At 42.3% G+C, this 26,655-nt stretch overlaps 1 protein-coding gene across 1 annotated transcript in view; it reads left to right on the top strand.

The window, feature by feature from the left end:
* Positions 1-21,701, top strand: part of VWF (von Willebrand factor) — a gene marked incomplete at its 5' end in the record, with an annotated part of 156,788 nt that extends 135,087 nt beyond the window's left edge. Inside the window, 9 exon segments of the mRNA XM_079142379.1 lie at positions 1,311-1,421; positions 3,614-3,794; positions 4,608-4,648; positions 5,170-5,286; positions 17,229-17,327; positions 18,210-18,338; positions 18,846-18,885; positions 20,787-20,884; positions 21,377-21,701. Coding sequence (XP_078998505.1) covers positions 1,311-1,421; positions 3,614-3,794; positions 4,608-4,648; positions 5,170-5,286; positions 17,229-17,327; positions 18,210-18,338; positions 18,846-18,885; positions 20,787-20,884; positions 21,377-21,565 — 1,005 coding nt within the window. The 3' untranslated portion in view covers positions 21,566-21,701.
* Positions 21,702-26,655: the final 4,954 nt, after the last annotated feature.

The following is a 26,655-nucleotide window of genomic DNA, read 5'->3' as shown; positions in this document are numbered from 1 at the left end:
GCTGATAAAAGACTGGGGACAGCTTCCTACGTACTGCTCTGACGTGGGTAGGGATGTCAACAGGTCCCATGGAGGAGGTGTGAGCTTGAGGCAAGTCTCTGGGGTGCTTGTGCTGCCCCGGGAGAGGCAGCGTTGTGCACCTCTTCTGATTTGGCCCTGCTGGTGCATGTGCTTGGGGAGCTAGGCAGGATTCACGTTCCCACCCATCCTGGACAGCCAAGGTTATTCCTTCTCTCTTAAAGGACACTGCTCTGAGTTGAAACCTTGTTCTGGATCTTTGCCCCTGGTTCCTGGGACACCCTCCCAGTCATTGTCTTGCCTATTGTTTGTACATAGATTTTTAGAGGAAGGTTTCAATCCAAATTCCTAATGTTTTAGAGGAACTTCAAGAGGCAAGATGAGCCAACACACTCCCAGGATGCTAGTCTCCCTGTCAGGTTTTCTAGAGAAAGTTGAACTCTTTATTTTTTTCTTTACTATATCTCCTAAACTACTAGGTAATTGGCAAGTAACATGCAGGAGAAGCTCATCTTTTTGCAAAGTGGTGCCTTAGCTTTCTGTTGTTGTGACAAAATATTTGAGAAAATAACTTAAAAGGAAGAAAGGTTCATTTTGGTTCACAGTTTCAGAGATTCAGTCCATACACAGTTGATTCATTGCTTTGGGGTCTAATATGAGGCAGAACATTATGGCAAGGAGTTCACAGTGGAACAAAGCTGCTCAACTCATGGCAGCTGGGAAGCAGCGAGAGAAATAGAGACATTAAAGGGCAGGGGTCCCAATATCCACTTCAAGGACACACCTCCAATGACCTAACTTCCTTCCACTACGTCACGTTTTCTAAAGGTCTTACCACCTCCTAATAGTGCCACTGGCTGCTGATCAAGCCTTTAACACATGGGCCTTTGTGGGACATTTAGGATTCAAACTGTACAAGTGGTAAGAAATGCTGGGATCAGGGAACTTATCTGGTAGAGGTGATCAGCCCTGAGCATTCTTCCTACTCAAGGATGGGCCCCAAATTTGGCCCCAGTGAAGGTCAGATTATTTAGCCATTGGACTAGATCTTGATCTCAAAGTAGAACCTTTCCAAAGACAGGTTCAATCTCTTCAGCTGGTGTTAACACCGAACTCAGCGCTTGATGCTTCTCACCACTTCTTAACATGGTCCTGAGGCTAGTGGGCAACAAAGATGAAAATTTCCAGACCAAATGTCACTTCAAACCTCAGGGCTCAGTACACATGAGCAGTAGGTAAGAACACCAGTGTCTTAGCTGCTGGCCTGTTGTGACTGTTCTTTCCGTTTTCAGGGCTCCACCTACGTCCTCCATGAAGGCGAGTGCTGTGGAAGGTGCCTGCCATCTGCTTGTGAGGTGGTGACTGGATCACCACGGGGGGACTCCCAGTCTTACTGGAAGAGTGTAAGTCTAGGCCCTAGGGAGAGTGGGAAGGAGGGCAGCGGCCGACCAGTCTGGGGCTCCATTCCGTGATCCAGTGTCAACCTGGGTTTTGTCCTACTCCCTGCCATTAGCTTTCCCCATGGGCTGTTTAATCCAGCTGTTGATATTATTTGAATACCAGCTGGGATTACCTTACCACTTAAAAACTAGTTAAAGCTGTCTCAGACTTCCATTTTATGGATTTTGGGAGAACCCAATGCCCTCTGTGAGAACTCCATGAACCCTCAGAGGACTTACACTCTCCTGTTCACCTGTGAATCTCAGGTGCTTTAGGGATCTGTGAGTACAGTTTGGTGCCACACCAACCCAGGCCTCAGACCTTTCCACTGAAACCTCCCTGATGATTTTAGGGAGGTGGAGAAATTTATAATTCAGGGAAGTAAACAATATCTCTGTTCCAGAAGTCCCTCCGCTATTTCCAGAGGTCTGGGTGTAGTGTCTTGCCATGCTGTTGACCCTCCAACTCCCCACTCTTGTCTTCCCCTGTCTAGTGTCTAGTTCCCCATCCCAGCGAAATTCCTTCTCTGAAGGCACAGCAGCTTAGCGGTCTCCTGGGGCCCCAGGTGCTTACTTTAACTCTGGTGCTTATCAAAAGCCATTTTCCTAATCACAGAGGATTTTCTCCTAGGGAATTTAAGTCTTGATGCCAGGATAAGAGCAATTCTTTTCTTCTGATTAGAAGGATGAACTGGGTAGTGTTAAACTCTGGCAGTCTCAGGGGCAGGTACTGGAAGAATGTAAGGCACCCACATGGGCCTTCCCCTCTGGCTCCTTCTAGTAAGACCAATATACTTTCCTTAATAGAGAATAAGGCAAAGGGTTAATCATCTTGCCCCAGACAGGTCCATCTCTTACCCAAGCCCATCGCCATTCTCCTCCTCAGAGATAATGAAATGACTCATTGAGTTTTTTCAGATGGGTTTCTACTGACCCCTTAGAATCCAATTTACTTGTGAATGTCCCTTCCATGTGTGCCCCTTACCACCCTATTAGTGTTTTTGTCTCCCATCCATCCTGGACTGAGGCAGGTTTTGTTCATCTTACCCAGAGGCATACCCAGAGGCAAGGCTTGCTCAGATCAGAGGCTGGTCCATTCTAGTGGTGGCTGTATGCTTGTCCCTTTGGGGCTCACTATTCTGTCCTTTCCCTGTCTTTAATGACGCCCTCACGCCCCAGGCTCACACAGCCTTGTTCCACATCAGTGTTTGCAAAACACAAGGTAACCCCAGTGTCTCTCCTCCAACTCAAGTCTCCATCTTATCTATAGGACTTGAGTATAAGCAATAGCTTTGCTGCTGGGAACATGTCAGGGACCAGTGGGGGTGGGCAGGAAAGGGTCCTCTTAATGGGACCCATGGCCAAGACTCAACAGTGGCCTGCAGAAGGTTTAATCCTGGTGAATCAGAATAGGAAGTGGAGAGAATGGCTGCAAGTATCTGGCATCTTCTGCTCCTCATTTGGACTAGGAAGAAAGTGATCAGGGGTTGGGGAAATTAGGCAGTGTGTCTGGATGCTGCCCACGCAGACAACTTTCACTCTAAAGCTGTTTGTAGGCACAGTCTCCTGGTGACTCTTTTGGACCATGGTTTTGGGCCTTTTCAGTTCTCTTTGCTATGGAACCAATCTCTGACACCAGGTTACCCATCTGTAGGCCTAGGTGCTTCAGGAACAGATTGCAGAACTGTAGGAATCTGGGTTCAGCATTCCCAGCCTCCTGCCATCTCCCCCTCTCCCCATATGAATGGAAAGTAGTGCTAAGCTGGGATATGGTTGGACTTCCTCTTTGCCTCTCTTTTCTGTCAGTCCACACTGCTGTTTCTTGCCATTGAGTCTCTGAGCTTAGCTCAAAGCCAATAATGAGGATGGCAGGGAGCATTCCTTGGCTTAACTCATGTGGATGAAGATGGCTGTATGGCACCATCTTCCCCTCTACCATCTTGGTCAGGGTGATCTTTGACCTGGACTCACTGAGTGGAACTCACTGAGATAAACCCCATGGATTTCCTCTGTGGCTTCCCTGTGGTTGGGACTTGGATACTGAACTGGAGTTCACCTCCTGGACCCAACCAGCTCCCTGAAAATAGTACCCTGCCTTTGGGACCTTGGACCTGAGCCTTGCCTGGCACATTTTGACTGCCTGTGGTGTTCTGCAGGTTGGCTCTCAGTGGGCCACCCCTGAGAACCCCTGCCTCATCAATGAGTGTGTCCGAGTGAAGGAGGAGGTCTTTGTGCAACAGAGGAATGTTTCCTGTCCCCAGCTGGATGTTCCCACCTGTCCCACGGGCTTCCAACTGAGCTGTAAGACCTCAGAGTGTTGCCCCAACTGTCGCTGCGGTAAGGCATCCTGGCCAGGGCCTGAGCTGGGCCAGGATCCTCCTTCAAACTTCTCTTTCCTCTTTTGGGTCCTGAATTCTTTGCCTTATTAGTAACTCAGGGAAATGGATAGGACTAAAATCTTCCCATTCGTTCCTAATGCATTTGGGAAAACAAATTAATGGAGAAAAACAACAATTTCCTGGAGTCACCGTGTCCTCAGCTCTGTGCTCCTTATTACTTCACATAGTTGTCATCATGTTATTGAGTGGTAGAACTGGGATTTGACCCCAGGCTCCTCTGATTCTGGAGATCACCTTTTCAATCATGCTGCACTGCTTTACCGAAGGAGAGGTGTTCCAACTGGTCACCCCCTAGCCCTGTCAGTGGATAAACAAACAAATAGAATCAGCAACAAAAATCACCTTGCCACCACCTTGCTCTGAATTCTCTATGAGAGTTTCTCTTGGGACTAGAAGTTCCAAGCGTAGAATTTCATTCTTTCATAAACTCAAACATCTTCCCACCCATCCCTGAAATATAAATTCATGTAAACAAGCATCATCCTTTGAGAATGTATGAGGCCCTTCTCACTGTAGGCTGTGTGGTGAGGAACTGGGCAGCCCTGTGCTCCCTTGCCAGGAAGCAGGGAAGGCGGCCACTATGAGCTCTGCCTGTGGGACCCACAGTGCCTGGGGGTTGGTCAGGGAGAAGGACCAGCAGACAGAAGAGGGAGGCTGGGCCATGGAAGGGAAGTTCCTGAGGGGAACAGGCCTGTGCCCGGTTTAGGGAGGGTATATTTGTGCTCACATTCTGTACTTCTCTCTCCCGCAGAGCCTGTGGAGGCCTGTATGCTCAATGGCACCATCATTGGGGTGAGCTGCTGCCCTCTTCTCTGGAGCAACTGGTAGGGACAGGGAAGGGGGTCCTGGTTGGACAACCCAGTCATTCTGAAGTGGAAATGAAAGAAACCCATGATACTTGCCGTACACTGCATTTTGTACTGCCTGTGGGGTTTTTAGGTGTCCTGGAGCTAGGCTGGGACTGTCTTCCCCATTTCTAGGGCCTGGTCCTGCTGTCTTGCCCTCCATTTCCCCAGGAATGTGGGCATTTCTTGTGCCCACAAAGAAGCACACTGAAGTCACTGTGCACATTTCTATGTCCCCCTCTCCCACTGCTCCAGCTTCTTCTTTGGCATGAAAGTCCTCACAGTTACCCTCTCCATACTCAAGGTGGAAGGGCAGGTAGGGAGTGGGCCACCAGAGACAGGAGGAGCAATGCAGTGAGGGCTCATGGTAGCCATGGGCATTTGGGCAGGCCCTGACTTGAGGAGATGAGGTGGCAGAGGGGACCTGGGGACACTGGGGAGGCCTGACCCTGGTGTCTCTGCTTCTAGCCTGGGAAGAGTGTGATGGTGGATGTGTGCACAACCTGCCACTGCACCATGCAGGTGGGGGCCATCTCTGGATTCAAGCTGGAGTGCAGGAAGACCACCTGCGAGCCCTGCCCCCCGGTAAGGAAGGGTTGGGGGCACCAAGGGTAGTGCTGGACACAAGAAATGGGACTTAACTGGGGTCTTTAAATAAGTCTTGCCTTATTTTCTGACTTTGGACAGTATTTGACAACTATCAAGAAGAAACTAAAAAGGACTGGGGATATGGCTTAGTGTTAGGGTGCTTGCCTAACATGCATAGGCCCTGGGTTCAATTCACTGCACCACCACCACCAAAAGAAAAAAAGTGGGGGGAGAGACTAAAAGTCACCCACCTAAATCTCATCTCTGGGAAATAATTATAATTTAGCCTTATAAGTTTTAAACATTTTCTTACCGTGTTTTTAAAAATAAACAGTATTTGTCAGTATTATGACATTGTATTTACAGGTCTTTATCTTTTGAGACACATTACAGAAACATCACTACCATTCTTTGAAAGTATTAAAAATTAATCAACAAATACTTATCAGACACTTGTACAAGGCTCCTCATAACATTTCATTGAATGGATGTGTCTCAAAGTGTGCAACTAACCTTTTATTATGGGATGTTTAAGTGGTTTAAAATATTTCATCTTGTTTTTTTCCCAAGTCATGACTTGGCTTAATCTGAATACTTCCATAAGGTGGATTCTAGTGCATCATTGTTACTGTTTTGGTAGATGAAAATTGGTGCTTCATTGTGTTTTAAGTGTATCAGTTTTATTTATTTTTTATTTTAAATAACTTTAGTTGACATATAAAATTGTACATATTTGTGGGGTACCATGTGATGTCACCATCTTAATGATGACTTCCAGTCCCACCTGGCTGGGATGTTAAGAGCTCTATGTAGGCAGGCAGGACCTAAACTCATAAAGAGTCCTTAACTTCTGCTGCAAGCTCCCCTCTGTGTTTGGGGTTTCTGATGTTTTAGAAAATACATTGATGAGAGGAGGTTCCTATGAGCTAAATACATGAAATACAGTTATCACTCAGATAGTGTGTGATGGGGGCTTTACCAGGGCTGGGAGGAGGCCCTCACAAGCAGCACAGCACAGAGGGATGTCTGGAGGGGATGGGGACTGGACAAGAAGCAGAGTGGGAGCTAGGAGGTCACGAGGGTACTTCCTTTTAAGGCTGAATTATAATTATTTCTCAGAAATGCACTTTGGTGACTTTTAGTCTGTCTGTCTCTCTTTCTCTTTCTCCCCGCTTCCCAGCTTCTGTGCTGGGGATTGAACCCAGGGCTTCCTGAATGCTAGGGAAGAGCTTTACCACTTACCACTGAGTCATACCCCTAATGCTTTCAATCTTTTGATAGTGGTTCTTATGAAGACAAGGAGCAGCAGTTCTACATCTGTGTTCTCCATAGCATTTAGCATGGTGTCATGCTAAAAGATAATGTAGAATGAGTGGTCTCAGGAGACACAGCTCTTTTGGAGAGCATGATTCAGAACATGGGCAGAACACGTCTACCTACCTTATAAAGAAGCTAATTAAGTACATGTTTTTTTTTTTTTTTTTTCCTTTTTTAAATCCCAGTGGATGTTTTAGGTTGTGTGTGTGTGTGTGTGTGTGTGTGTGTGTGTGTGTGTTTAAAACAACCCCTAGAACATAGCTGGGCTTTGATATGAATAAAATAATGCTGTCTGGAATTACATAGCCTTCCTTTCACCTTGGTTGTCCACTGAACTAGGATCAAGGCAGCGACTAGATAGTAAGAGGTTCACACCAAAGCCATCCTGAAGGAGGTGGGGCTGTGGTCCCCTACCTGGAGGGAGAGCCTGCTAATTTCCTCACAGTGCCCTCTGGTGTTCAAAAGGTGGCACGGGCCTTTGCAGAGATCCACCTTTACAATCCAGCCTAGATGTAGGTTTCTAAATGTTTAAAAACCATGGCTTTTTTTGATTTGTGCATTTTTCCTGTTTTCCTCCAACATTCTGATGTCTTCCCAGGTAGGACTTCTCCCTCTGCTCTCTTGAGAACCCCTAGATTAACCTTTTTTCTATGCGTCTCTCAAGCTTTGCTGAAATCTGACTCAGTTGATTCCATTCTACCTCAGCATCCTTAACTGGACTTAGCATGCTCCTCTGCTAGGAAGGGCCTCAGTGAGACCACCAGGGGGTTGGGAGCTGTTGTGAATTAAGTCAAGGTAGGTCTGCCTGAACTGCCTCTGTCAGACTAAAGTCTTAGCATCATCTGAGTTGTGAGGCCTCTGTTGCTTCCCAGGGGTGAAAATGTTTACATCCCTAGGGAGACCAGAAAAAGGTGATTTGTGGTCCTCAGTGGTAGAGATGAAGTTTGACAGATAACATTCAAGAAAATAAAGAAGAGAGGTTGCCCTGCCATGAAACACTCAGAAGAAGGAGAATGACCCTGTGCTGAATTTGAGTGATGGGTTGAATGTTGAGGACCTTCCAGGATGGGGAATAGTGAACAACTGTCAGACAGAAGCAAAGATCAGGAAAGGAAAGCAGGGGGAGATAAGACTGAAGGGCCATGAGCAACCAGTGGAACACATGGAAAGGGGCATGATGGGGCAGGAGAAGCAGGATTAAATTAGCTGTTAATTAGGCTAAACAAGAGAACTTTGTGGCCGGCTGGGAACTTGGCTTCAGTAGAAGAGGCTGCTCTTTGCTGCAGTGATTAAATGTTCTGGCAAAAGTCCATGTGGCAACACCCCTTTCTGCATATGGCGGCATGTGCAACACATATCCACTGCTGGTAGCAGCTAGAAAGTCCAGCAGTGCTCCAACAAGCCCTCCTCATTGTCCCCAGCATGGCACGCACCATGGTCTGCTCTACAGAGAATGTGTGGGAGGGTCTCTTTCCTGCACTCACTTCTCTGCTGCTGCATCTCCTTTTCCTTCCCTTCCCCAAGTCCCTGCCACACCCGGAAAACCACTGTCCCTCTCCTTATTTTGCACCCCCTACTCCTTTCCTTCATTCCACTCTACGTTTCTTGTTGACTTGACTTTGACCTCTGCCTGCGGGATGTGTGGATTTTCCTCCACTGCCTGCCCCTTCCCATGGTTGCCCCCTCCTCCTTTTGCCTCTACCCTCATTTCGTTTGTAAAGATTTGGTCCATTATTTTATTCAGGCCCCGCTGAGGGGTGGGCATTCCCTAGTCTCTTCTAACACTCACTAAAAATTGCCCAAATCCAAGCTCCCATGAAATTCGGTCTGATTGAAGCCGTATTTTATTTCTTCAATTTGACTCGTAACCACTCACATTCACTCAATGCTTATTCCATCTCTTTTTCTTCTTCTCTCATTTACCTCGGTCATGCACCTTCCAGGAATTGTGCATTTTAAAATACACAGTTTCAAGCTCACAACTGAAACACTACCTCATGACTCTCAACTCTGGCAGTATTCTTTCCAAGTGGTATTTTTGGCTGGGCTCCAGTCTCCCTGCTTTTGTGCGAGCTCCATCCTCACTGGTCTCCTTCGCTGCCAACTCCCTGAAGACACATCAAGTTCCTAGTTTGATTTATGAGGAGCAAATTGTTTAAGTTCACTTCTGAGCAAGCTTACTGACGCCTGTCCTTGATCTTGAGATGCATCTTCTGTCTGAGTGCTGAAACTGACCTGTTAAGAGATACTTGCTGGAAAGACCTCAAGACCCCAGTGTGTGGCTCTCTGACTAGCGATTCCTCTGTGTGGCAAAATGAGAACAAGAATGATAACAGAACCAGTTTTTCACTGGTTCTTAAGAAAAAAATTTTTGAGATTATGTTCTTTTTTAGGGGAAGGGTGAGAAGAGTTAAGAACTTTAACTTTTATGAAATGATGAGACAGCTGATGGTAGTTTTGCAGTTTTTACTTTATTTAAATTATTTAAAATACTCTTAGTCTGCAAAATAAAAAGTTGGCAACCTTATGGTGTCTTCCCACTTTGGGGGCATTTTTGTAAAAATAGTGAAATCCTGCTGTCTGGAAGCTGCTGCTTCTTCCCGTGCAGATACAAATGAAGGACTTTCACTGTAAGCCACCATCAACAAGTTCCTAACTGAACTCAGGGGTGCCCACTCAGTGCCAGCTGCTGGGGATACAACAGAGAGCAGTGTAACATAAGTGGAAACTTACATTCTTCTCAGGAAGAAGCTTTGTATTGTCAATCTTTAAAATTTTAGCCATTGTGGAGTGATATCTTGGAGTATTTTAAATTTGCATTTCTCTGTTGACTAATGATGTAAAAGCATCTTATGTACTTGTTGCTTATTTCTTTTGTGAAATGTTAGTTTAAGATTTTTTTAAAAATCATTTTTAGGTTAGGTTGTCTGACTTTTTATTATAGAACTGTATGAGTTTTCTCTTTATTTTAGATATTAGTTCTTTATTACAATATTTTTTTCCTCAATGGTTCAGCTCTTATTTTTCTTAATTGTAACTTTTGAAGATCAGAAGTTTAAATTTTGGTAAAGTCTGGTTTATTGATGTTTCCTTTTATGGTGACTGTTTTTCATATCCTGTTTAGGAAATCTTTGTCTATTTCAAGGCTGTGAAGATATTCTCTAAGGTTTCCTTTTATAATCTTTATTGTTTTAGATTTTATGTTTATGTCTATGATTCATCAGGAATTAGTAGAAGCTGTAAATAGGAATAAAGATGCATTTTTTTCCTTCCACATGGATAAGCAGTCATTTCCAGCACCATTTGTTAAAAGATTATCCTTTCCCTCATTGAATGATATGGGCATCTTTGCAAAAAATGAATTGTCTATATTTGTGTGGATCTACTGCTGGACTCTTTTCTGATCTTCCAATTAATTTGTCTTTTCTATCATCACACCACTGTCTTGATTACTGTTGCTTTATTGTAAGTCTTGAAATCAGATCATGCAAATCTTTCAACTGTTTTTTTCAAGATGGTTTTGGTTATCTCATGACATTTTTGTTTTCATGTAAATTTAGTCAATTTGTCAATTATTATAAGATTTTTAAAAATATGATGGATTGTATTGAATATATAGGTTAATCTAGACAGAATGAACAGCTTGACGATATTGAGTTTTTCAATCCATGAACATAGTCTATCTCTCCATTTATTTAGACTTTTGTCTCAGCCTGTTTGTGCATTTATAATAAAATACCGGAGACTGAGTAATTCATAAAGAAAAGAAACTTATTCTCTCACAATTTTAGAGGCTGGAAAGTCTAAAATTAAGATATTAGCAGATATGGTGCATGGCCTGTTCCTCATTGGTGAAAATTTCTTGTGGTGTTCTCAGATGGCAAGAAGGTAAAAAGGCAAAATGTAGCAGAGCATTCCACTTAATCTAGAAGAACACTAATTCATTCATGAGGACAGAATCTTCAATATGCTATCATTTCCCAAAAAGTCCTATCTTTTAATACCATCACCTTGGGATTTAAGTTCCAACATATGAATTTTGTAGGGACACATACGAACTATAGCAGTTTTCTTTAACTTTTCTCTGCAGTGGTGTGTGATTTTTTTTAGCATAGATGTCTTGCACAGATTTTATTAAATTATTCCCTAGAATTTTAAGTTTTTGGATGATATTGTGATGGAAAATTTTTAAAAATTTCATGATCTTATTTTTTAATGCTTTTATACTTTTTTTTTTTCACATTCATCTTGTATTATGCAGCCTTGCTAAATTCACTAATTAGTTGTAGTAATGTCTGACTGTTTAGCCAGCTGACTTCTGGCTGGGTGGCCAGCTACCTGCCTGTCTACCTTCCTTTCTTCCTTCCTTCTTACCTTCTTCCCTCCTTCCTTCCTTTCTTTTTCATGAGGGCAGATTCCTAAACAATTATGAAACCTTCAGATTAAAACAGTTTTAACTTCTCCCCTTGCAGTCTTTATGACTTTTGTTTATTTTCTTGTGTCTTTTTGTTATCTTTCTTCTTTTTGGCTAAGTACTTCTAGTTTGATATCCAGTAGGAATGTTGAGAATATTTTGTTTCTGACCTTAAAGGGAATTAATTCACTAAGTATGTTATAGTTTTTCTTTATCAGATTGAAGAAATTCTCTCTATTCCTATCATGCTTAGAGCTTTTGTCGTGAATGCTATTTTGAATTTTGTCAGACAGTTTTACTGTGTGTATTAGGATGATCAAATGGTTTTCCCCTTAAACTTGTGTTAATATGAGCAATTGCATTGATTGATTTCAAATGATAAGCCAACCATTCATTCTTTTGAGAAATCCCATTTGGTCATGATATGTTACCCTTTTCTACATCTACTATTAAGATTCATTTGCTAATATTTTGTTAAAGGTTTTTTATGTCTATGATCAAAGTGATAGTTTTAAATTTTCTTTTTCTTGTAATACTTTTGTTAGACTTTTTGATCAGGATTATGCTGGATCCAATAAAATATGCAGGCAGGGTTTCCTTTTTTCTATTTTTAAAAGAGTTTGTATAAGATTGGTATCAATCTTTGAAATTTTCGATAAATTTCACCAATAAAGCCTTCCAGTCCTGAAGATTTTTCATGTAGGAATGTTTACATAGAAAATTTAGCTTTTTGAATAGAAAGGGTCTTAAGTAGGTTTTTCTGTTTCTTCTTAAGTAAGCTTTGGTAAAAAAGCTTTGACTTTTTATGGAATTTATCTACATCATATAAATTTTCAAATTTATTGTTATAAATTGTTTGTAACATTTCCTTTTTATACTTTAAATGTATGTGAGATCTATAGTTGTACTTCCTTCACTGTTCCTGATAGTGACAATTTGTGTTTTATTTTATTTTCTTGAATAGTCTAGCTAAAGATTTATCATGTTTCTCAATCTTTTTGAAAATCCAGTTTTTGCCTTTTTATTCCTCTTTTATATATGTTTTTATTTTATTGATTTAAATATTTATTACTTCCTGTTTTATAGTGACTTTGGGTTAATTTGCTCTTCTTTTCCTAGTTTCCCAAGATGGAAGCTTAGATCATGATTTTTTAATGTAAGAATTTAAAATATAAATTTCCCTGTAAGTACTGTTTTTACTGCACTTCTCAGATTTATTTAAAAAATTATCTCTAATTATTTTATTTTATTTATTCTTTCATTAATGGGTTATTGAAAAGTATTTTATTTCACCATGCATGGTGGTGCATGACTGTAATTCCAGCAACTCAGGAGGCTGAGGCAGGAGGATTCTGGGTTCAAAGCCAGCTTCAGCAACTTAGCAAGATTCTGTCTTAAAGTAAAAAATAAAAGGGACTGAGGATGTTGCCCAGTGGTTAAGCACCCCTGGGCTCAATCCTTGGTACAAAAAAAAAATGTATTTGATTTGATTTCCATGTATTTGGGAGGGGTTATTTCTAAATACCTTATTGATACTAATATCAGTTTAATTTAAGGTGGTCATAGAATATAATCTCATAATTTAGAATTTTTGACATGTATTTTGGCCCAGAATTTAGTATATCTTGGTAAAAATTCTAATGTGAAATTTGAGAAGAATATGTGCTCTTCAGTGTTGAGGTGTAGGAGTCTTTTTATTAGGTCATAATGATTGGCCTAGTTCTCCAAATCTTCTGAGCCATTACTGATATTTTTCCTTCTTGTCCTATCAATTACTGAAAGAATTAAGATGACCAATTCCTCTCCTTAGTTCTGTCTATTTTTGCTATATAAATTTCATAATTTATTAATTTTTAATAGCTCCACTATTAGAAGCATAAACATTTAGGGCTCTTATGTCTTCTGGATAAATGTACTCTTTTATCATTATGATATGTTAATTTTGGTAACATTCTTCATCTTAAAGTCTACTGTGTTTGGTATTAATATGTCTATATCACTTCTTTTAAAAAACTAAAAAATCATCAACATGTATCAATATAATGTATATTAGTAGGGTTCAGATGATAATTCACCACATGCATAAAACATTCACTGATCAAGTACGGGTAATTAGCATTTCCATCTCCTTAACATTTTATGTTTGGAGCCTTTGAGCTTCTTTCCTTCAGATCTTTATAAAATGCACACTAGGTTATTATGAACTGTAGTCATTATACTGCTGTGTAATACCAGAGCAATCCTTCTCTCTAATTGTGCTTCAGTGCTTATTATCCAACCTTCCCTTATCTACCTTCTCCTTCCACCCTTCTCAGCTTGTAGTCATCACTTTTCTACATTCAGAAAGACTTTTTTTTTTTTTTTTTTTTTTTTAGTTTTTACATGTGAGAGAGAACAGGTGATATTTATCTTTCTGTGTTGGCTTATTTCACTTAACATGTCCTCCAGTTTTATCCATTTTGCTGAAAATGACAAGATTTCATTATTGATGGCTGAATATTGTGTATGTTTACCAAATTTTCTTCATCCATTCATCCACTGATGGGCACCTAGGTTGATTCCATATCTTGGCCGCTATGAATTGCATTGCAATAAACATGTAAGCGCTTTTGAATCAATAAATTCTGGTTTCATTTCCTTTGGCTATATACCCAGAAGTGGGATATCTGGATCTTATTTTAGATCTGTTTTTAGATTTTTGAGGAACTTCCATACTCTTTTAACAGCTATGCTATATTCCCCTGACAGTATATAAGAATATCCTTTTTTCCACATTATTGTTAGCATTTTTATTACTATTATTATTATTGTTGATGATAGTCATTCTAACTGGTGAGAAATGATATCTCATTGCAGTTTTGATTTTCTCAGTTTTCTTATTCTTAGTAATTTACATGTTGCATCTTTCCCCTTACTTTTATTTTTAATCTATTTGTCTATTTTTTAATAGTCACACATGAATTTGTAATTCATTGCCAGTTACTCTTATTACAGGGGATTAATATTTTGAACTCAAAAAACATTTAGCAATTTGACACCACAAACCCAAATAACTGAATCAATAAATGGAGCATTTCTCAAAAGAAGAAATACAAATGGTTAACAACTATAGAGAAGGAGGAGAAAACACAGAAAAAAGAAGCAAAATAAATAGAGAGGGAGAAAGTGGGAAAAAGAGAATTTACCTAGTAGAGGGAGAAGAAAAAAGAGAGTAACAAGAGAAACAAACAAAATCAAAACCTGTTAATAAAATACCCTTTAACCCTCAAAAGACCAAACAAAGCAAAATAACAAATAAATAAAAAGAAAAAGATGATTAAAAAAGAAAAAAGGAAGAAGTAAATATATCTGTATGTATATTCCTCTCTATATGTGTGTGTGTGTGTGTATCCATGAACCAAGCAGCAAATAAAGCAAGAATTCACACAGACACAAGCATGCATGCACAAACATGTTCTTAAGGAAATGTGAAAGAATTGGAAAGAATTGTCTCTGCTGAGGTGGTCAAAACTGTCTACAAGGATGGATGTTTGCTTCCTATGCCAGACTGCCTTCTTTCCATTTCTTCTTGGGCTCCATACCCCTTAGAGAGAGCAAGGGCTGGGAATTGTTAGAGTAAGGGCTGGGGATTGTTAGAGCAAGGGCTGGGGATTGTTAAACCTTTCCTCTTTGTGTTGCTCACTGAGCTGCCAACTGGAGTGGTCTGGAACTGCAACTGGCTGAAATAGCTCTCAGCTTTCCATCTCACCAGCATAAGGAGGAGTGGAATGGGAAATAATGCAATTGGAGTTTTGTCTGGACCGACTATATAGATGCACTCCCAGGTTGGGACTGAGGCAGAATTCTAAATGTGAAATTCTGGTGACTAGAATTCTAAAATTCTAAAATTCTTTAGAATTTTGTCAGATGATATCTGCTTTGTAGGGGGCTGATTCTGAGCTCTGTTGGGTGTCTTGAGTCTCAGGGGCCTCTGGAGAATTCTATGCATGGGCTGGGTGACCACAGGTTCCATACACTTACCTCTTACAAATATGGTCTTCCCAGGCTAATCCTCAAGTGAAATTAGGCATTCCTATTTAGTTTCCCTGACCTTCCTCAGCTGATCACCTTAGCCACAGATTCAAAGAGAAAGCAAGTTGTACTTTCCTTTGTATCTCTGACTTAAATCCCAGGATACAGTCTTTGTGCCTATTTCAGTCACATTTTACCAGGTATACCTCAGGAACATGGTAGGCACTAGCTGGAATAGTATGATCCTGGGATACTACAGTGTTTGCTATGATCTCCTGGGATACCACAGCAGGCATCTTCTAGATGACTCCTGCCTCAGCTCTCTGTTTGCCAGTTGAGAAACATGGAGAACTTCTTAAGCATCAACTTATTGTGTAGCTTCTAGTTCAGGTAAGTTAAGACGGATTTCCTGTTCTTCAGGTTTTCCTGGGCCAAATTTTTCCACTGTGCTTCTCTCTTTTTCTGTTTCCTCTTCCCTCTACTGTGAATTGGTGCTGCTGAGTTGACTCCAATGTATTCTTTCTTGTCTTCTTCTTTTCAAAGCACATGAATTCCTGGGTCTTATGAGTCTCTGATGGTCCAATTTTGCATTTCTGTAAATTCCCTCTTGTCACCCACCTTGCTGAGAAGCAGTACTCCTGTTGTTTGAACCCCAAGTCATGGAGCAACTTCAAAGTGCAGCCTTCCTTGAATCTGCCATCTTCGACCTCTCTTTGCATGAAATGTTTTACTATGTACTAGACATGGTAGGAGATACATTGAAGAGACTTACTTCTACAGTTCTCCCACAATGAATGTGAAGTTTGGTTCCAGCAAGTTGTTAGGTTTTGATGGTTCACTTAAAACTAAAGGAGATTTGATTTTTAAACTACATTAGGGAGATCTATTTCAGCATTTCTCTTAGTCCTAGGGCGAATATCTTAGTCCTGAGGAATGATCTTTACTCTTAAGGCCTGGTATTGATGAAATTTCTATGGAAACCTGAGATGTTGACCTAACCTCTCCAACCTGGTAGAATTTGGACTCCAGACAGTCTCTCCCCTGTGGTGTGTGGCAGCTGATTTTTACACTCAGGTCTTTTAGCTGTCCAGCTGTTGTTTAGTTCCTGGATTATTGAAGGTTTCCCTGTATATATAACTAAGAAGACAGAGTTTGGAGGGGAGTTTACATGCAGATTTGGGCTTTCCCCTTTCAGACTTCCTCTTTTCTGAAATTTTTTCCCCCTTTAGTTTCAAACTCTTCTAGCAGTTGCAAACTCTTTCCTCTGAGTTCTCAGACAAATACAAGTATAATTTCCAGCTGCCCAGAGCCATACAGACTTCTCTGATGGGAAAAGCCATTTAAATATGACTCCTGTCCATTATGGTTCCCTCTTTCAAGGATCAAATAGCCTACTATTTGCCCCTGATTTTGGTCATCCTCCAATGCCTTTAAAAATTGTTTGATGGTTTACTATTGTTATCTGAAGGAGGCTAAGTTCAATACAAGCTACTGTGCCACTATACTAGAATCAGAACTCTACCCAAAGGTTTTTAAGCAGGAGAGTGACATGACTAGACATATCTTAAGAATGTCATCCTAGCAGGTGTATAGTGACCTATAATAGGGGGCAAGAATGGAGGTACAAAGACAAATTAAGACTACTACCAGAGACCAGTGAAAGATGATGATTGGATGAGATGATAGAGGATACTAGTAATGACAAGCAGTGGATAGTTTGAGATGCATGTTTTGGCAAGAATGGGTGATGATTGAGTGGGGAGAGATGAGAAAAATAGAGGAGTGAAGGATGACTTCCGTGTTTCCAGTTTGAGCAACTATTTCATGACACCATCTTCCAAGATAAGGAAGACTGGACAAGGATGATATATGGAGAAAAAATTAAGTTTCATTTTGGAAATAAGTCTTGAGATAATAATAAGATAAACAATCATCCAGTAAACAATTGAATGTGTAAGTATGGAGTTCAGGGGAGAGATCTTATAGGTCAGACTGCTAAATTTGAGCAAAATGTACTTAAATAAAGGGAAGAAATGCTCTCTGGGGGATTGAGAACTGATAAAAGCTAGTTAAAGTTGACTTTCAGAACTTTGGGTGGAATGGTTGGATAGGAGATGAAAGGCCAGCAATGCAAGTCTAATTATAACTCGGATCTTCTGGGGAGATCAACTCTGATGGCTTTCTATCCTGGATATAGGGTTACAGGGAAGAGAAGACTCAAGGAGAATGCTGTGGGAAGTGTTTGCCGGCGGCTTGCACTATTCAGCTAAGAGGAGGACAGATCATGACGCTGAAGGTAGGAGCAAGCTGGACTCAGGGGCCCTGTCATATCACCATCTGGTCCTCTCTCACATCACCATCTATTTTCCTATTTGGGGCTGTTTTCTTTAAGAAGGAGGGACTAATTTGGGTTTAATATTGGCTTCTTTTCTACTTTCTCATTTCATAAAGAAAAGATAGATGACCTGTAGAAGGCAAAGAATTTTCTCTTTGATTTAGCTATCTTGCTGCTCGGCTTGGCAAGAGTGCAGTTGGTGTATGGCCTCATGATTTGGAATTGATGGTTCTTTAAGATTTCCACTTTTTAGGATTTTTTATTGGTTCTTATTTTTAGTTATACATGACACTAGAATCCATTCTGACATAATTATACAAGCATGGAATATATCTTGTTCTATCAGCCTTCAGTATCTCTCCATCCCTTTCCCTCTTCCCACCCCCTGCTCCCTTCCCTCTGAGTTGATGGATCTTCAAGGTTTACTACAGCCTGGAGAGTCTTTGAGATCATGCAGTTAATCAGGGTGAATCAATTCTGATCTATGAAAGCTGGAATTAGTTGGTGGGGCTGAGAGTTGATGCCTCTGGCTCATCTCCTGTTCCTTTATCAATTAGAAAGTTCATTCTTGCTAAGTCTCCATTATTGAATCACTTGCATGGTCAGAATAGAATTCTTCACTTCATGCATCCCTGCTCACAGAAAATAAGTTGCAAAACTGAGACTCCATTTCTAGTCTGTATTCTGAGTGTGGGGATTTTATATACATTGTCTTACCCTTCTTCCCTAGTTCTCCAAATTGCTTCAGCAACTTTGAGGAGTAAAGACTATGGTTTGGAGTGACTTTTTAACCCAAACATTGTCTTTGAATTTGTTCTTCCCACTCCCCTGCTTTCCTTTCAGCGTGATGAGACACTCCAGGATGGCTGTGATAGTCACTTCTGCAAGGTCAATGAGAGAGGAGAGTACATCTGGGAGAAGAGAGTCACGGGCTGCCTGCCCTTTGATGAACACAAATGTCTGGCTGAGGGAGTGAGTAATGGCAGCTCAGACCCTGCTTTTGTCTTAACCAGCTCAATCTTTGACTCTAAGAATAGTGTTCTTTTGAACAGCATGCAACCCAGTTCTTATTCCCATCATCCAAGGCAGACCTCTGACCTACTTTAAGAATCGATGAAATTACAGAATTAAAGCCTGATGGAGAGAAAAAGTTCTCTGCAGTATAGGATTTTCTTTTTAATCTGTCACTTGAGGAAAGCTGAATCTGTGATCCTTGAATAGGAAGGTGAAAGATCAAATAAATTTCAGTTTCTTTGGGAATGATCCTCCTGATAACTCAGTTGGAAAAAAATTCAAAATAATCAAAATTGATTCTTCTTGGTCAGGTAGAGTGGTTATGGGTTCACATTTGTGATGGGAGAGCACAGTTTACATCTGGGGACATAAGCGCAGGGCTGTGAGTTCAGAGCTAGGAATTGATCTGGAGTGAACAGAAAACTCTCCACTATGAACTAATCTGTGACTCTGCTCTCTTCTCAGGGGAAAATTATAAAAATTCCAGGCACCTGCTGTGACACATGTGAGTACATTACTGAAAGTTTGTCCTTTGGAACTTGCTAGACCAAGTCCAGGGACTGTTCTTTGGAGTGAGCTTTATTCCAGAAGGATATTTCTTGGTTGTCAATCATTGTGTACAACTCTCAGGGAACTACCTCCTCTCCCTGAGTGTTATTTGACTGCCCCCTGCTGTAGTCCCCCTTCAAATATCTGCAGAGCAATCTCTTCCCACCTTTCCTCAAAACTCCTTACTGTCTCTAGCCACTTATGTGTCTTTGCTCCTAGATCTAACCATGAGAAAACATCTTCTCTCTCCAGCAAGCTCCCTGAGCAGGCACTCTTGATTCATGATCTTGACAGAGCAGATACTTTATACACATCTATTCATTGCATGTGATGCTATCTTAGAGAGAAAGGGAAGCCACCAGATGACTAATGATAGTCATTGCATGTTACAGGGGCTACAGATAACATTGCACCTGCTCTCAAAGATTCACAAGGCTGGTCTAACTTTATTACCCCCTATTCTTCACTCATGGTTTCTGTTGACCTTGCAGTTATGTCACACTGATTGGCTCTAATCACACACAGCTACAGTTTTGGAGATATATATCAGATACTTTAATTCACACACATTCTTATGTTCATGAAAACGAGTAGCTTAGAATTAACTTGCCTGGACTAATGTCTTTTATTTTTAGTTTTTATTTTGTTTTGAATTCATAGGCCCATGCTTACTTTCAGGCAGCGATAAGCAGAGTGAAAATGTGAATACCTTCATTATTCAATCATTCCTCCTTTTCTTGATGGCTTACTCTGACAGCCCCTGTAATTGCTGCAACCAAATCACAGATTGAGGAAAGACACTCTGAAAGCATTTCTTTCTACAATCCCCGCTGAATAGTTCAAGAACTGAAGTCAGGAAACCAGGGAAGATGAAGTCTGTCCATACTGCATGTGGAATTTGGTTAGGAGGCTGTTATCTACCAAACCAGCAACAAGGAACCTTTGTTGGTTGATGTGTTCAGGAGGCTTCAAGAAATCCATAAGGAAAGGAAAACAAACCAGTGTCAGGGAGTTATATCCATAGGAAAAAAAATTACACTTTTGCCCAAATATGTTTTCCTTATTCATCCTGTTCATATAGTTGGCAAGTTTTCCCTTTAAAATGAAATTATTGAGAAGTTGGGAAGCAGGCTAATGTGTAGTTAGGGTTGCCTTAGATTTGGAGCCATCCCGGGATGGAAACATCCCTTTATTCTGATGGGAATAGTGAGCTGGCATTAACTCTTAATATTCTCAGTGGGTCAAGTAGAGTTTCAATTTGAATGCCACTAACCCTTGCATGTAAGAGAACCCATGTAGGCATCCTGTATATAGTGGTACCCAAAAAGAGGACTCCATGAAGGCTCCTTGGGATTTTCTTAGCCCCCACAGAGGCAGCGAGTCCCTTAAATGGTCATGACATTTGCCTTTCCTCTGGCCCAAAGGCAGGCATGGATTTAATATCAACCCATCAATTAATATCATTCTATTTATTGGTTATTTCATTGTCCATTAGCATGTAGACATAATTATAGCATGAGAGTACTGCTCCAGTCATTATATTTTTTGAGTCTACAATTATATTAAAGCAAGTCTTATCCATCTACACCACCATATTACAGTGTATCTAGGCTCCTTCTGCAATTAAATTGTACTATTAAATGAATTAGATCCAGCAATAATTGTATCTCTGAATTTAAAGGGCCAGGAGCAACAGAGGTGAATCAGGATAACATAATTCTCCTCCCTGCAGCTGGATTTGGTTATTTGTTGACTGTGAAATAGGTCTATTTCCAGGTCATTGAGGGCACTTTGGCTGAAGAGTGTTCTACAGAACCCCAGCCAGTTCCCTAGCTCTTTCTCTCACCTGTCTTACAGGTGAGGAGCCTGACTGCAAAGAAATCACTGCCAGGGTGCAGTATGTCAAAGTGGGGGACTGTAAGTCTCAAGAGGAAGTGGACATTCATTACTGCCAGGTAAGGCTCTCTGACTTTGCTGAGGCCCGGTGGGGAGGGCTGAGTCTCCTTGTTTGAACTAGGATGAAGACATGTCTCTTCAGTTACTTACTAGAAGGATCTAGAAAAACCACAAGGAGAGGGGAAAGGAACTGGAAGTGTTTCTTAAGTAAATGTTTTATTAAGTAACTAGGAACTTTTGATCACAGAAGAAAGACCCAAGTTCTTTAAAGAGAATGAAGAGCTTTTTCTAATGCAGATTGGAGCTACATTTCCTAAAGATCAATGCATAGACACTGCAGCTAGAAGGATTTGTGTGTATACATAGGATAGAGGAAATATCAGACTTCCCTGAGATCTTCTTTTAAAAATTGCCTAGCTGTCCTGGGTGTGTCTGGATAAGGCATGACCTGCCTTGCTTGGATGAGTAAGGGGAGGACATGGGCTGCTCCTAGTTCTGCTACCTCAGACTTCTCCAGCCTGGTGATGTCCTGCCTCTCTGCTCCCTTGCAGGGCAAATGTGCCAGCAAAGCCGTGTACTCCATCGACACGGAGGATGTGCAGGACCAGTGCTCCTGCTGCTCACCCACATGGACAGAGCCCATGCAGGTGCCCCTGCTCTGCACCAATGGCTCTGTTGTGTACCATGAGGTCCTCAACGCTAGGCAGTGCAGGTGCTCGCCCCGGAAGTGCAGCAAGTGAGGCTTGCTGCAGCTGCCATGGATGCCTGCTGCTGCCCACCTTGGCACGGCCAGCCAAAGTGCTGCTCAGTCCTCTGTACTACTGCTCTTGTACCCTCTTGGGCCCACAATAAAAGCCAAGCTCTCATCCTGCACAAGGCTGGTGGTACACTGTTTGTAAACCTGAGATGGCAACTGTAGGCTAGTACTGAGTTCTGAGACTAGTTCTGAGGGAGAAAGCAGAGGCCCATCTTCAAACACTGCAGCCCCAGTGTCCATGGGAGGGACTGCTAACCTCTGGGAATGAGTGGTATCTCTGCCTCCATGGGGTGGGGAGGGCACAGTGTAGGGGAGGCCTCTTTTGAAACTCAACCCAGTGGCCTGAAGTGAAAGGGGTTTGCTTAGAAACACTGAGTTCTCAAATCTCTGAGTTGAGGGACTTCTGGGCATAGGAGAGGGGTGGGCCCTGGGATCAGATTTCTGCCAAGATAGATATGACTATTGTCAGTGTAGCTGGCATTGTGGAAATGTTTGAATAGGTGTGACAAAGTTCCTGTGTGCCCTTAGTGATCTCTGGTGAAGGGGAGCTGCTGAGGACTGAGGCTACCTGGAACCCTGGTGCTGACAGGGGTAGGGGCATGGTCCAATGATCCAATGATGCTCAACCACAGCAGATAAGTCCCAGACTTGGGGGCACAACTGGGCTCCACACATGGCCCTTATTCACCTGTGTGGCTTCAAATAAGCCATTAATGGTTCTCAGACTTAGTTTCTTCATCTGGAAAACTGGAGTGGTGATCTCACTCATGGGTTTGTGAGGATAAAAAAACTGTCTAAAATAAAACCTGAAAGTCCTTATATAATTGCACATTGTTCTAATTTAAGAAGAGACAAGAATAAAATTAGAGAAATCAAGTCTCAAAGTAGGAATAAGTGACTTTAACATCAACAATAAAAATTAGGATTTCCTTCATTCTGAGGGCTGAAAATGCTTTTGTTTAATGTCAACATCCCATGTGCCCCAGATATCCTTAGTGGGAAGACCTGTACATGACACTGAATATCACTTAGCTCCCAAATCACTTTCTAGTATTGGTACTCTCAGTGAGAGATTGTCCTTCCTTAAAAGTATGAAGAAAAAGTTTACATGTGCATGCTGGCAAGATGGTGGAGACTCCAGTCAGGGAAAGGTTGCCCAGGAGAATGAAGGGACATCCCGGGCGTGCCCCAGAAATTTGATGGAAAAGTTAGTTTCATTCCAAATCAACACAAGAGAGACTCAACTCATGGAAAGTACTGAATGTTGGAGCTGAAAGGATTTAGATATCATCTAACCCATGGTCCTTCCTCCACAGCTGTACAAATGAAGAAAACAGCTCAGAGAACTCAAGTGGCTTTCCAAAGGTCACACAATTGCTGAATGACAGGGCCCGGTTCAGAACCCAGTACTCTGACATCTAGACAAGAATTCCCAGACCACTCCACCAGAGACACATGATCTTGATCCCTGCTGCTTGAAGATTCTTTCCTTGTTATCATGGGAACTAGTGACTGTTGCATTCCTAGGTTTCTGCCACTTCTGTTACTGCCTGGGACTAACCTCAAGAGAAACTGTTACAGGGAAGTGGAAGATTGTGCTGAGTAGATTTGGTGGGGAGTTTAATGGGGCAGAGGGAAGGAAGAATGGATATAAGTTTTGTATAACTACTCAATAATTCAAAGGTTGTCATCTCTCCACCCATCCCTCGGCCCCCCAACTTTGAGAAGCTTCTAAGTTCTCTCTCAGGAGGAAACTAGATCCATGGAATTAGCTGTCATTCTTCTGACTGATCGCCTAACACTTTACCTGGGGACAGGGTATTATTGGAGGCATCTGCCACAGAGAAGCTTGGCAGGGAGCTGTCTTTCCAGCAGAGGTTGTCAGTTTTTCATTGGCCTGTGCTTTGATGGCCTGAACCTCTCATAGGCACTGACATGACATTTCACTGTCAAGAATAAAGGCCAAAGCAGCTTTTAGAAAGGACCCTCTTTTATGCTCACCATTAGACCAAATGAGATAACAGTCCCCTAAGCTGTTTTAGAGGGAGTCTCAAGAAAGAAGTTTACAGGGACTAGGAGGAGAGAAGAAAAGGAATGGATAAAGGAGCAATGGTAGAAACAGTTCCCATCCTTTAGAGATTGAAACAGTTTGGAGAAGCATCCCTGGAAGTAAACAGGAAAAGGGTATTGTCTGGGAGAGAGAATTTAAATAGAAAAGTGTTAGGACCTGGGATGCTGGAGCAGGCTGCCGACTTTGGAACTTAACACACCTTTTAGAGGCAAGTGGATTGACCTTTTATACTGCAGTCTCCTCATCTGTAAAATGGGCATAATGCAGTAATTACCTCATAGACTTAGGATTAAAATAACTATTCTAGGTAAAGCATTGAGAAGTGTGCTTGATAAAGACAAACTCCTACACGAATATCAGCCTTTATTACTTGGAATGGGTGAACAAAAGGCCCCCCAGAGTTGGGATATAATACCTTTTGTTTCCTTCAGTTCTTCCCTTGATTCATTCTGTATTGTTGTACCTTCTATTTTCTACCTCAGTTTCCTCATTTATTAAGTGCTGAGCTCTCATCACCAGCCCACCTTATCAGTTCAGGAGGAAAAATTCTTTAGACTTATTGTCAATGATCACAAATAGCACACTAGACCCTAACATAATCCTTTTAATTTTGAGGACTGGGACTGGTGATATTAACAAATTAGTTTTACCTCTGAGTATCTTGCAGATTCTCCTTTTCTACCCCTCAGCCTATGGTCAGGTACTTAGAACATTCCAGGGAGATGGCACACCTTTTGTTTCCTTGGAATGGAAATCCCATGATCAGTCTTCACAATCCTCCTTAATCCCGTCCTAGATACCACGGAGAAACTCTCATAAAACCTATCCTTTCCCCTGCCTCTCCTCACCCCTTTTCTTGTTCTGCATGTCCCAGGTACACCTACTCCCTGTCTCCGGCTCAATTTCTTCCTTCTTTAATCTAGAGAAAAACGAGGACAGCTGGTGGCGAGGTAGAGTGAGGACAGGTGTGCAACCGGGACCCACTACGTTCAGGGGGCGGCTCTCATTCTCGTCCCGGGTTATCCCTGGACAACCCTTGGGGCTGCTGGAAGGAGGCTTTACTGGCAGGATTGGAAACTAATCAACCGGACAGTTCATGAGATAATCTGGCTGAATTTTCCCATGCCAAACCAGGTTGCAAAACGCCCCCTTGGGTCTAGAAGCACAGGCAGCATGTAGTCTTGCCCCTCAGCTTCACTAACCTGAGCGTGTCCCCGACCCAACCCCACCGCGGGACTGCACTCCTCTTTCCACGCCGGGATCCCAGATCACGCGGTGGTGAGCCCACCGCGCAGTGGGGAGAGAGAGGGCTCAGACTTGCGCTGCGCAGGGCCAGGTGACCCGGGAAGGGTGGAGGGAGAGGCGGAGGCGGCAGCAGGCAAGGGGCGGGCACGTCCAGAGAGAGCTGAGCCGCGATGGAATTAGCCCCGCGGCGGTTTAAGCCTGTCCAGAAGCTAAGGCTGCCGCGGGCCGCGGGCCAGTCGGGTTTTGCCTCCCATGAGTCCGCGCCATGGCTACCCAGGGGTTGCGCGGTGAGTTTCCCCAGTCGGGGACCCTGGTCTTGAGCATTCAGCGAGTTCTAGGAGGGAGGGGACGAAGGAATGGAACTCTTAGCCTTGGGAATTTGTTACCACAAGAGAATCTAGACAGGGTGGTGCGAGAAGCCGACCCCTTTTCTCCACGGCAGGGAAGATGAGGGACACCTGTACAGTTCCCGAGACTCATGCTTATCTTGGAGAGGGAAGGGAGGACAAGAGGCGGGGGATTAGTGTGGCTACTTCTCAGGGATTTGTTCCCCATTCCTATCTCAGTAATTTTGCCTCTGTTTGTTACAGTTCTTGGGACGCTTGCTTAGAGTGTCTGAGGGTAAGTGAAAAACTAGCCAGGCTTAATTCAGTAGCAGATTGGTGAAGATAGAGACTTCCTAGAGATCCAGTCCTTAGTCAAACCCGCCTTTAGGAAGGGCTTCACTATTAGTCATTTTCCACCAGGTATGGGAAACACAAGAATTGCTTGCCCAGAGATGTTTCTTGGAAGAAAAGTAGATTGAAATGAATTTGGGGATCAGGATATTATTTTGCACTTTTGAAATTACGCTGAATAGACAGATACATTTGATCAGGGCTCACCTTATCTGGAGTGGGATTTTGTTGAGTGTCTTGTTTCTGATAATTCTTGAGAGAGCAATGAAGTAGGGAGATGCTCACTTTTTTGGAAAGGACAATGAACAGAGGGTAGGTGTCAGTGATATTCCTGATGCTTTTGTTAGCATATGTGATACTCCTAGGGACCACGTGGACACTGGCCTGGGGCAGGAGGTCCCATTGAACAAGGTCAGATCTCAGCCCAAAGGCAAGTGGCAGGTGTAGTGAGGCTATCAGGCAAGGTGGGAGAGCTCTTCCAGAAGATTCTAATACTCTTCATCCCTCCACCTGTCTGCGTTTTTTCCTTGGGAACAGACATCAGAGCCTTGCCTAGCCTTTCTGTCACTGTGCCCCAGCTGCTGGTCATCAGGGTCTGTTGCTTCTCTCACTGTCTTGCCATACACTGTCATTTTGGGAGCTAAGGCCCTGATGAGGTCCTTTCCCACAACCTCTTCTGCTCTGAGTTTCCTCTTTGTGCCCTGGGGCCATTTTGTTTGCTAACTGAAGAGGTTGTGAGAGGAGGCAGGAACTAACTCAGGTTTTATATTCCTTTCTATGTGTGTCTTCTCTTTGTCTTTTATTGCAGGGTAAGATTAGAGGGCAAGAGGCATTTGGGCCTAGAACACATGGAGAACAGAAATTTGACTGCTAGAGTTGGGAATCTAGGATGAAATAGAATCCATCTGTATTTTTGACAAGTTGATTAGTTCTCTCTAAGGAGATGATTTTGAATGAAGATTGTATTAAATGAAGAAATAAATGATGTGGATATCTGGAGTATGATCTGGCAAAAGAAGTATAGGTGAAAGATTCCAGGATTCCAAGATGACAGGAAAGTGCATGAGCTGTCCAAGGAAT

Source organism: Sciurus vulgaris (genome assembly GCF_902686455.1).
Source record: "Sciurus vulgaris genome assembly, chromosome: 5".
NCBI classification, from domain to species: domain Eukaryota; kingdom Metazoa; phylum Chordata; class Mammalia; order Rodentia; family Sciuridae; genus Sciurus; species Sciurus vulgaris.
The sequence above is the reverse complement of the archived record's forward strand: the minus strand, read 5'-3'. Positions and strand labels throughout refer to the sequence as shown.